At 36.7% G+C, this 13,009-nt stretch overlaps 1 protein-coding gene across 1 annotated transcript in view; it reads right to left on the reverse strand.

Annotated features, from left to right (window-relative positions):
* The window catches only part of LOC128623806 (phospholipid scramblase 2), a 28,795-nt gene extending 19,985 nt beyond the window's left edge, over positions 1-8,810 (reverse strand). The window contains exons 1-2 of the mRNA XM_053650911.1: positions 8,794-8,810; positions 8,534-8,562 (exon numbers count right to left, since the gene is read on the reverse strand). Of these exons, the coding sequence (XP_053506886.1) occupies positions 8,534-8,562; positions 8,794-8,810 (46 nt within the window). The remainder of the gene's footprint in view (positions 1-8,533; positions 8,563-8,793) is intronic.
* Positions 8,811-13,009: the final 4,199 nt, after the last annotated feature.

Below are 13,009 nucleotides of genomic sequence, written 5' to 3' on the forward strand. Positions count from 1 at the left end.
GGTAGACCCTTAAGCTGGAAAGATAAACCAAAGCGCGATATTGAAGTTTATTGGGTGGAAGACTTAATGATCAATCACGCCAATCACATCATTGCAGCAGAAAGAGTGCATGACGCACACACTTTTATAATTTAATTTATTTATTCATTTTCATATGATACATTTACATGTGATTCATTTATATGTGATTCATTTATGTGTGATTCATTTTCATGTGATTCATATTCGTGTGATTCATATTCATGTGATTCATTTACATGTGATTAATTTACTGATTTGCTTCTCTTTAAATCCAGTTTTAGACTGTGATATTACAATGGTCTTTCCAGATTATTACTTGCCACACTGTATGAGATAACCCCAGTAAAACTGCCTGAATTCTATAATATAATTTGTTCACCATGTTAGGTTTAAATCCTCTAAAAACAGATTTGCAATTGGCTACCATTACTCCGTTCCAGTTCACATCCTTCAAAGCACTGGCATGTTTTGTTTACTCTCACAATCCCCCAAACACACACACACCCAAAGTCTCCATAAAAAATATGAGACAGCAGTGTTTCCCACAATAACCAAAAGTTGTACACAATGTGAAAACAACTCGGAGTGTAATCTGAACTAACCAAAAAAATTACCAAGACACAAAGTTCCAGTAAGAGAAAAAGCCCCTACTGACTTCAAGTCTGATAAACAGTCTGCACACAATAACAAATATAATGTCCTTAACTTTTAAAGACTTGTAACAAATAATATAACAGTGAGCACGTAAAGCCGAGGAAAAAACACTAATACAATTAAATAAACAGAAACTCTAACCCAATCAGAGCCTCAAAACAGAGAACCACATTAATACCGAAGTAGATTTAAGAGCAGTGAGTCCACAAAATCTAGGCGAAGTAATGCAACAACAATATCTTCAATAAAATCCAAATACTGTAGAGCTGGAAGGCCGAGTGCAAAAAATAAAAATGAAAGAAGAGCGAAAAATCCGCCGCTGTGTAGGTGATGCAGTTCACCCCGATATCAAGTGTTTAACATAGTCTCCTGCTTCCTCCGCTGAAATAAAGTCCTTCTGAACACCGTTATATGTAATGCGAAGCCGAGCTGGGTGAAGTATTCCATAGAGAGTGCCCTCAATACCACGAAGCTGACGCCGAATCTCGTTAAATGCGGCTCGGGCCTGGGCTATCTTGCCTGTGTAGTCAGGGAAAACGGAGATGGTCAAATCCCTCACTTTAATCGTTTAAGCTCTCTCGCACGGCGTAAAATGTCAACACAGTCACTGTGATAGTGGAATCTGCACACAATAGCTCATGGTCATTCACCAGGCTTGGGCTTCGGCTGAAGGGTCCGGTGGGACCGGTCCAAAACCGGCTCCTTCTCCAAACCAAAAGCCTCTTTTAACAAGACCGCTACAGCAGCAGTTGTACATGTGTCAGCGCCCTCTGGAACTCCCACTATCCTAACGTTATTGCGCCGTGACCTCGACTCCAAATCCTCACATTTATTCTCTAATTGAGTCACGGTCGCAGTGAGAGACTCGATAGACTCGATAGTAGTCTTAATTTGACGCACACACTTTTATCCAAATTTGGTATTTAGCTGACTGTGGTGACGGGACTAAGTGCCTAAGGCGACGTGATTTCTATAGGTCCCACGTAAGCCAGCGAAGTTCTTTAGTTGACTATTGCTGCAGATTGGATGACAATTAGTAGTTAAAAGCCCGTATGCGAAGATATTGGCCGCCTCTGTAAACCGTTCTTTATCGCCTTTCATCAGAAGAATCATTGCCAACAGTGCTACCCACACAACGTCACACGTCCCCTCGTCAAGCAGACACATAATGGTTATTCTACCATTGAACACATGCGGTCTGCGATACGCAATCCACCACAGACTAGCGAGATGGGGTTTGATTGGCTGAACTCAGTATTCGGGGGATGAGGCTCGTGGATAGTAACCGTCTGTCTACCAATAGGTGCAATAATTCTTCTTGTCTTGCTCATTTTGCCTTGTATTGTTTCTCTCGTTCGGAGCAGTCTCTCATGCTCGTTGAAATCACTAATGACCAAACGCTGATGTTGACAAAGACTGATTAGGATACCTACGAAGACCAACCTGACTTGTATCCTAAACCTGACTGGGAATCAGATTCTCTCCGTGACACTGACGATGACGACCCATTTCTGTTAATTTTAGTTATCATATTTTGTAATGATAAAATAGGGGGATGTGAGGGAAATTACTAATTTTTACTTTGTAATAATTTTGTTCTTGTTCTGTTTCATTCTCATGTGTGGATAATGCCTAAGAAGGCCGTGTCATGTGACTGAGATCAGTACAGAATGTTTATCTGCTTACAGAGACAGAAACATGTTCTTCTGTTCAAGGCTCGTCTAAACATCTTCCAAGTTCCTAAAACAAAGCCTCAAATTGCTTCTTATCGGTACATAGAATTATGTCATGCGCTGAGTTTCATACATATAGTAGTGGTTTAGTACAAGGGCGGCAGAGCGCTCTCATTATTCTATCCTGCTTTATTCTATCCCGTATTAACCATCTTTCTGTAATAAACCTTTTTACCTTCAGAGGACGAGTCTGCGAGTGTTGTCTAATTTCCACGACACCACCATGTGAGATCCTTTGATAGTGTTTCCTTTAAATATAAATCCACCACTATCATTCCACGAAGCACCGTATTTTTCAATAATGGAAGTTTTTCAATAATGTACAAAGCATTTCTTTTGTTCCTCAAAGAAATGTTAGCAAGCAACTCTTGTACAATCTCGTCTTCAGGAGGTTCGGTCACTGTTGCTTCTGTTTTGCTTTCCAGTATTTTAGGTGTGGACAGGGTCAGTTGAGCGGTTTCCTGCTCTCTTAGTTTAACCAAGTTTAAAAACTTTTGCCGGGCTGACACGTAGAGTTTCACCTTCTCATGATCATTCAGATCAGTCCTTGACAAAATCCCTCGTATTGCCTCATCCAAATTGTTTTCGACATCCTTCTAAAATTTCCTTCTCTTTGGTGATATTTTTAAGTTTATCGCGCTGATGTTGAGGGACTAAATATATTTTCTCTGTGGTCTCCATGTTAATTGTCGCAGGATGCAGTTAAGCTGCTTATAAAAGGAATGGCTACACTGAGCAAAGGCAGAAGAAATCCTCTGGATTGATTAAAAAATTTCCTTTTTCTTTCTACGGACGCTCTTTTACATAGTTTGATCCATTTTTTCAAGTTTTTTTTAAACCCGGTACAGTTTTTTTGTCAGTGGTATTTTCCCTCAGAGCACGTTTAAAGCTAGTTCACATAAGCTCAAAATGAGATCTGTGGGTGCATCATGTAATATATACTTTCTCCTTCGGGGTGGAGACCAGTATAATGAACTCAGCAACTGGAGGGTTTTGTTTTGTTTTTTTTACAATTGAACAGACATTGTTTGTCGATTCTTTAAAGTTTTTTCTTCTTCTTCGGAACATACACAACCGGATTCTCTCCTAGAAACAACCTTGACCGCAGACAAAGATCTTCTGGTGTTTGTGCTTTCAGGTCAACAATCAGTATCTGTAAGGTCTAGAGATGGCATCGAGAAAGCATTCTAAATAATACTTGCTGTTACCTGGATACATTTGACAAGCAAATATGCTGATCTGTAATTTGTCTCTAGGGTTTTTAAATAGAACAATTTAGTTGGTGTTCAGATTGATTGTTCTGCTAGTCTTGCTTTGAAAAAACAAGTTTTGAACTAGATAGATGACGCTCAGATTTCTATGCTGGGTGTATTTTGTAAAAGCCTTTTGTACTTCATCGTTTTTATTGGCAGATTCCATAAAGTCCTCGATTAACAATTTGTTTTATTTGGAGGAAATAGTTTGTCATCACACAAAGAATCAGGGATTCCTTGAATGAATTTTACATTTATTCTGGTCATCAATTCATTGTACACAAGTTGCCAACACATAACACCAGACGATGTTTCCGGGAACTACCGACATTGTCTCTTTACAGTTTAACAACATTTTGATAAAACACGATTTTCCACAATTACTCGTCCACATTTGATACATGAAAAGGGCAGTTGCATCCTAGCATCAAAAGTAGGCACGTTCATATTTTCCATTACAAAACACATCAACAGAAACAAAAAGAAACTATATACATATATACATGGATAGTCTTAATATTCATATTTGTAAGGGAGAGTTGTGAAATCAGGTATTAAAACGTGCTTATCGTACGCAACCCTGAACCTTTTTAACTGTGATTGGTTTCTCAAATGAAAACCCTTTGGTTATGCAAGGTTATGAGTTGACCGGTTTGATCCGGATTTTTCACTCGCTCGTCCACCAGGTCTGTCACAATTCAAGGTTGAGGCGGAAGCAATCGCAGATACACAACGTTTTAATTAAACAAACAACAAAACAAAGACACTGTTCTGTATGGTCACATTGTTTTTGTTGTTGCTCGGCACACGTTTTACATAGAGAAAAGAGGAGTTTGCTTTTTATACAACATGGGAGAACAGGTGCCCACAGACCCCTAGGTTGTAATACTTTTGCTCTGACGATAGAGAGAGGAGTGGTTTGTATGTTTTGTAACCTTATTTTGACAGGTTTAGGTCAAAGGTCAACATCAGTCGTTGACAGGTGTAGGTCAAAGGTCATCACCAACCGTCATTATCTTAACAGGTGTAGTTAAAGATGAATAAGGTTACACGTTCTTTCCCATAGATTAATCATTGATCTTGACAGGCGTAGTTAAAGATGGATAATGTTACATGTGTTAGGTTTGTTGTAATCTGTTGTGTTCCCACACATCTGTTTAAATATTTAGGTCATAGGTAATTGATTATTATCAGTAGTAAACTTTAATACCGGTTCTGGTGCATTCCCGCACACACACACACACACACACACACACACACACACACACACACATACACACACATACATAAGGCTGATGAAATAATAAATAATGAATTTCCATACACATCCAACAAAAAATATGACACACACACACACACACACGTTCTTTCACATAGATCAATACATTCATGTGTATTCCACATGCATATTCTAACAAATGTTTAGGCTCAACAACAACAACAAAAAAAAACATGACAACTTCTAATGAAGGTATGACAACTTTTCATGAAATTAATTTCAACCAACGAACTACATTGGGTTAGAGAAATTACCTTTTCCTCTACAATCAAATGTATTTTGAATTAACACTTGTTTAATAATTTATATAATAAACACAAGTTTTTAAGTTGATTACTCATAAAAATTAAGTTGTTCCAGCCAGTTTTTAGACATTATTTAAAAGGAATTTAAGTGTTATGTACTTAAATACCATAATTATGAACACAAGTTTTTAAGTTGACAAACATTTAAAAAATGTATATTGCTCCAATTAAACTTTCTCCAGTAAAATGCAGCCTTTTAAACCAGGAAGAATGACTAACTTTAAGTTGTATAACAGTAGTAACTAAAATCTGGTGTAATTTACAATACAAATATCATACCTAACATCTCTGCAGGTTTTCTAGACATAAAAGCACTGAATGAAATGATCAATATAGACAAAAAAGAAACACTCTGTGCCTACTACTTTTATCCCTCTCATAGAACTATCCACAGTCCAAAGGCTGCTAATTTTGGTCAAAGGGCAAACTGACTACAATGGAGCTAGAAGGCTATATGTGTGAATGACAAAAGATTTTTTTAAAAATGTGTCAATACATGAAATTAGATTACACAATGTAGTTGACGTTTATACGAATAAGCAGAAATTTAATCATGCTTTTCCTTCCTATGGCACAAATGAAAGCCCTCTCTAGATGAGCAGATTTGTGAAATGAAACTTTATCATTCTTTTCCACTGCTATGGTAAACTAAAGAGTAGATATTCAAATTACACTGCTAAATATGACTAGCATTAGCTACGTGTAGTAGTACAAAATAGTCCATCAACTGTATTAGCAGGTGTAGCCTAACCTATACACAAGTCCACTATTGGTCATATAACAATTGAGAATATGCCCAAATTCATTGCTTTAGTAGAATTTATTTGTAAATGAAATGATGCTCAAATTGAAATGTCCTCTGTATAGTATTTGTTCAATCTACAGGTCCTCTAACACAGTCTTAACTGTCTGAATTTGTCCAGACATGTTAAATGGGTAGGGGAGGGGACTTGAAATTAGTGAGTTGAAGTTATCAAGCCAATTTCATTAAATTACTACAACTTACATTTTGTTTTAAATACTCAATCAAAAATAATAACATCTTGGTTAAAAGGCAAGATAGGATTTAATTATACAGTGGCAAGAAAAAGTATGTGAACCTTTTGGAATTTCATGCTTTTCTGAATAAATTTGTCATAAAATGTGATCTGATCTTCATCTAAGTCCAGGGTATTGACAAATATAATGTGTCTAAAATAATAACACAAAAAAAATTCTGATCCCTCATGTCTTTAATGAGAACAACCAAAAAAACCTCATAGTGCTTGTGGAAAAAGTATGTGAACCCTTGAGTTAATGACCTCAAAAAAGCTAATTGGAGTCTTGTTAAGAAAATGAGTTTGGAGGTGTGGACTACAGCTACTTTGACTGATAAAAACTCCTCAAACTTTTGGAGTTTGCTCTGTACAAGAAGCACACGCTTATGTGAGCCATGCCTCGCCAAAAAGAGCTTTCAGAGGATCTACGTTCAAGAATTGTTGATTTACATAAAGCTGGCAAGGGTTACAAAGTGATTTCAAAAACTTCAGAAATTCTCCAGTCTACAGTTTGGCAAACAATCTACAAATGGAGACACTTTGGGACTGTTGCTACTCTACCAAGAAGTGGGTACCCAGTCAAAATGACACCTAGAGCATAACGAAGACTCATCAATGAGGTAAAGAAACAACCCCGAATGACAGCCGAAGATTTGAAGGCATCATTGGAACCGGCTAACATCTCTGTTCATGAGTGTACAATACGTAAAACATTGAACAAGCAGGGTATCTACGGCAGGACACCACGAAGGAAGCCACTGCTTACTAAAAAGAACATTGCTGCACGCCTGAAGTTTGCAAAAGAGCACATTGACACTCCACAGCGGTATTGGCAAAATGTTTTGTGGACTGATGAAACTAAGATTGAACTATTTGGAAAAACCACACAGCACTACATCTGGCGTAGAAAGGGCACGCCATATCCTCATGAAAACATCATCCCAAACGTAAAGTATGGTGGAGGAAACATCATGATTTGGGCCTGCTTTGCTGCATCAGGGCCTGCCCAGCTTGCAATCATTGAGGGGAAGATGAATCCCCAAGTATATCAGACAATTCTTCAGGATAATGTGAGAATGTTTGTACGTCAGCTGAAACTGTGTAGAAGTTGGGTGATGCAACAGGCCAACGACCCAAAACATCGGAGCAAGTCCACAACAAAATGGCTTTAGAAAAACAAAATCCACCTTTTGGAGTGGCCAAGTCAGAGCCCAGACCTCATCCCAATAGAGATGCTATGGAATGACTTGAAGAAAGACATACACATGAGACATCCAAAGAATATGACAGAGCTAAAGCAGTTCTGCCAGGAAGAATGGGCTAAAATTCCTCCTGAACGATGTGCAGGTCTGATCCACAGTTACAGGAAGCGCCTGGTTGAGACTATTGCTGCCAAGTTGGGGTCAACCGGTTATTAATTGTAAGGGTTCGCTTACTTTTTCCACTGCCATTTTGAATGTTGAATGAGTTTGTTCAATAAAGACATGAGGGATCAGAATTTTTTTTGTGTTATTATTTTAGACACATTATATTTGTCAATGCCCTTGACTTAGATGAAGATCAGATCACATTTTATGACAAATTTATTCAGAAAACCATGAAATTCCAAATGGTTCACATACTTTTTCTTGCCACTGTAAATATATACATGAATATATTATGCTTCTTCATCATCTCCAAAATGGAGAAAATCTAATTGGAGCAACATACTCATGATATTAAAAGCATATCCTATTTAAAAGGTCATTTCAAAATGAGTTGGTAACTTATCAACAAAGACTGTACTATCATTTCTAATATAATGCATTTAAAATGAAAAAATATTTTCACTGAAATATTTCAAATATACTCTTTCCATGCCATCGTGCTCTTTGCCTGACAAAGCCATTCACAAAACATATTTGACAGTTGGGGCCTAATTCTAAAATCACCAGATACCAAATGTACAACAGTTTTGTGAATGGCTTTGTCAGGCAATGAGCATGATGGCATGGAAAGAGTATACAAGAGTAATTGGGGTGATCTAATGCTTAGGAGTTCTACATTACTTCAACTTGGGAACATTCCAACATGGCCAGAGTCAGAAATGACTTGTACACTACTGTTGCAGATATTAAGTCAAACCATTTTGTTCAAACTTCAGCATGATCCATAGAGTAGCAGAATCTTATGGCAACTTATGAATACCATGTGAAGGATTAAGTTGACTAATCACTTACAGTTGCAAAGACATGTCCTTCTGCAGGCTTACCTTTGCACCAGCATTGCCCATTGGCCCTTCTTCTCCCATGTCAACGTATAAGAAAAGGCAAAAAGTAATATAAGATGTATAAGAATATATTTATAAAATATGACATTATAAGGAAAAACCATAATAATATTATTTAACAAGGTCTGCCATCTGTGGAAGAAAATATCCTTAACATGAGCTTCATTTCTTAATTGAATGTGAACCTAATCATAGATATAATCTAAACAGGTGATGTGCTTTTATTTTCCTTACTGCCTGACCTTTGAAGATGTAACATGTTTGACTTTCTATTCAACTAGGAGGCCAGTGGAGCACATGGTGAAAATCCATGTTCCTACATTCATACATTATGTTAGATGCCAGACTCTCCTAGGTTGAAGATACTTCATAAAAATAATAATAAAATGAATAAAAAAAACCTGAATATGAAAATGAATCAAGACGGATCCAAATAAACCATAAAGTTCCAATGAAAAGTAAAGCTACATATTCTCTTCCTCTAACTTGTTCAGTACTTGTAATACAGATTAAATACGTGTGGGCAGATGATCTAAACTATGGATCTGGTCCAATGTTATTTGGGAACAAAGAGCAAGCTGAATTTTCTCAACATAAATTTTGTGTATAGTTTGTTATCAGATTGTCTAGATGTACATCACACATCTGATGAACAAGATCTCCCATTGTCACGCACCGTGGGGAATACGGAAGCAGAAGCGGGCAGCAGGAAAAGGCAGTATAATCCAAAGGAGTGATCAAAGTACGTAGTCGGCAAACAAAACAAAGGTCAAAGTCAATCTATGAATAAACACTGGAGAATAGGCTTGGAAAACGACAGAGAAATTAGTCTGCTGAACGTATACTTCGCAAAGTATGTTTGCATTCAAAGTCCCACATGCATGTGTGGGAAGTGTAATTCGCAGCGGCCATGTTGGAAATGGGTGTTGCTTCTCGGGAAACAGAGTCCTGGCTGGGCTGAGATATGACACCCATGCTATAATAATGGCTGGAAACTAGTACTTAATGACATATACTGTAGAAAGGTCATATAGTGCTTTTGGAATTTAGTCACCTTTCACGTTGCCTTTTATTCTGATCACAACCAGACAGTTACATTGTTTCTGAGTTCAGATCTAAGAGACAAATTTAAATTTCCTAGTAAACTCGCATTCGTTTGATACGTTATCCTAGACACTAGAATCAGATGAGCTTAGTTCGGTCTTGCTCTGTAATATAAGTGTATTGAAAATTAAATTTTAGATATAGTCCCGTACCAAATTACATAATGACTGTCGTCAGAAATAATCACAATGCTGTTGTCTAAAAACAGTAAAGCAAATAAAATATAGTTTTAGTAACTTAACATTTATCTTTTAGCTCACTACACAGATCTAAGAGACATTTTGAAATGACCTTTTAAATAGGACATGCTTTTAATATCATGAGTATGTTGCTCCAATAAGATTTTCTCAATTTTGGAGAAGAAGAAGCATAATATATTCATGTATATATTTATAATAAAACCTATCTTGCCTTTTAACGAAGTTGTTATTATTTTTGATTGAGTATTTAAAACAAAATGTAAGTTGTAGTAACTTAATGAAATTGACTTGATAACTTCAAGTCACTAATTTCAAGTCCCCTCCTCTACCCATTTAACACGTCTGGACAAATTCAGACAGTTAAGGCTGTGTTAGAGGACCTGTAGGACATTTCAATTTGAGCATCATTTCATTTACAAATAAATTCTACTAAAGCAATGAATTTGGGCATATTCTCAATTGTTATATGACCAATAGTGGACTCGTGTATACAGTTAAAAACTGCTAATACAGTTGATGGACTAGTGCTAGTCAAATTTAGCAGTGTAATTTGAATATCTACTCTTTAGTTTACCATAGCAGTGGATAAGAATGATAAAGTTTCATTTGACAAATCTGCTCATCTAGAGAGGGCTTTTCATTTGTGCCATAGGAAGGAAAAGCATGATTAAATTTCTGCTTATTCGTGTAAACGTCAACTACACTGTGTGATCTAGTTTAATGTATTGACACATTTAAAAAAAAAAAAACTTTTGTCATTCACACATATAGCTTTCTAGATCCATTGTAGTCAGTTTGCTCTTTGACCAAAATTAGCAGCCTTTGGACTGTGGATAGTTCTATGAGAGGGATAAAAGTAGTAGACGCAGATTGTTTCTTTTTTGTCTATATTGATCATTTCATTCAGTGCTTTTATGTCTAGAAAACCTGCAGAGATGTTAGGTATGATATTTGTATTGTAAATTACACCAGATTTTAGTTACTACTGTTATACAACTTAAAGTTAGTCATTTTTCCTGGTTTAAAAGGCTGCATTCTACTGGAGAAAATCTAATTGGAGCAACATAATTTTTAAAATGTTTGTCAACTTGAAAACTTGTGTTCATAATTATGGTAATTAAGTACATAACACTTAAATTCCTTTTAAATAATGTGAAAAAACTGGTTGGAACAACTTAATTTTTATGAGTAATCAACTTAAAGACTTATGCTTATTATACAAATTATTAAACAAGTGTTAATTGAAAAAACATTTGATTGTAGAGGAAAAGGTAATTTCTCTAACTTAATGTAGTTCGTTGGTTGAAATTAATTTCATGAAAAGTTGTCATACCTTCATTAGAAGTTGTCATGTTTTTTTTTTAGCATAAACATTTGTTTTTAGAATGTGCATGTATGTACGTGTGGAATACACACGAATGTATTGATCTATGTGAAAGAACGTGTGTGTGTGTCATATTTTTGGTTGGATGTGTATGGAAATTCATTATTATTTCATCAGCCTTACGTATGTGTGTGTGTGTGTCATATGTTTGGTTGGATGTGTATGGAAATTCTTTATTTATTATTTCATCAGCCTTATGTATGTGTGTGTGCGAGGGAATGCACCAGAACCGGATTTAAAGTTTACTACTGATAATCAATTAGCTATGACCTAAATATTTAAAAAATATTTAATTGATGTGTGGAAACAACAGATTACAACAAACCTAACACATGTAACATTATATATCTTTAACTACATCAAGATCAATGATTCATCTATGGGAAAGAACATGTAACATTATCCATCTTTAACTACACCTGTTAAGATAATAAGGATTGATGATGACCTTCGACCTAGACCTGTCAAAATAAGGTTACAAAACTGTTACGAAACGAGACTGGAGTGGAAGTAAGAGCAGATCAAAGTCTTTATTACTTGAACACAAGGTCAATAAACATGAAACGAGGTATGCGGTCTAAACACGGAACGAGATTCGAGGCATGAAACATAAAACAAGAACAGGACACAAGAACACGCTCGCTTAGCATCAAGCTAGCTAACACATACTGATACTTACTTATACTTAATACTGTGCGAGGTGCACAGAAGCACGAGGGGTTTAAATAACTCACGTAATTAAGCTTGAACGCAGACAGCTGGAAACAATAATGGCACACCCTCGAACACCAACCAATAACACAGGGAGGAGACAGAACAGAATCAAAACAAATGCACATGTCCATAGTAAACAAAGTCACCATCGTCCATAATCAGAGTGTGTGTGCTCGCTGAGCGCTCGCGCACTCTGACTCTGGCGCTGCAGTGCCGCCTGCAGGGGAGATCATGACAAAAACATGCAAACCGCTCCTCTCGCTGACGATACCAAAGCAATTTTTCAGTGGTTTAAAGTCACGATACATGATGATAGGATGATCAATCAGGTACATCTTTGTCTTATTTACAAATGGGTAAAGAGAGCTAAAATTGAAATAAATGATTCTGAGCTACATAATGCAAATGTAACGCATTGCTCTACTGCCATAAAGAGCATCTTGCGCGTTTAAACGCTCAGGAAAGTCGAACTATTTTAGAAAGTTTATCACGCGGTTGTCGCTTTTCTTCATTTCATTCCACTCATGTTCCCACATCAGTGTGACTTGCAAATTGCAAGTATCTTGCAAATTCTTAATTTTCTTCATCGATTTTTGACAGACATCTCCATAGGTAGCGTTGAATGAGCTAAAAGGATGTGGGGTTATTGAGGGAAAACACTTTCCACAGCCGTGATGAAAACAACCAAGAAACTCAAAAGCTTTACATATTTGTCCATCTTCACAGTAACCATCTATAAAATAGTTACAAACCTGGCTCCACCTTCATTCAATGTGTGTCGAATGGGTAGGTTTTGTGTGTTAGAAACATATTCAAGCCATTGTATGGAAGGTGATGAGAAAGATTTCTATCTGCTGATGTAATTATCTGTAACGTATCGTAGACTGGAGGCGGATGCAGGTGCAGATCAAAGTCTTTATTAAACACTAAACTCAAAACCAAAATAAACCCAGTCTTCGCCGGCAAACGAGAAACGTGGTATACAGTGAGATCATTCAAGGCATGGAAACGACCGAGACAAATAATACAACCAATAATACTAAGCACCGTGCTCAG

The sequence above is a fragment of the Ictalurus furcatus genome, chromosome 20, assembly GCF_023375685.1.
Source record: "Ictalurus furcatus strain D&B chromosome 20, Billie_1.0, whole genome shotgun sequence".
Lineage (NCBI taxonomy): Eukaryota > Metazoa > Chordata > Actinopteri > Siluriformes > Ictaluridae > Ictalurus > Ictalurus furcatus.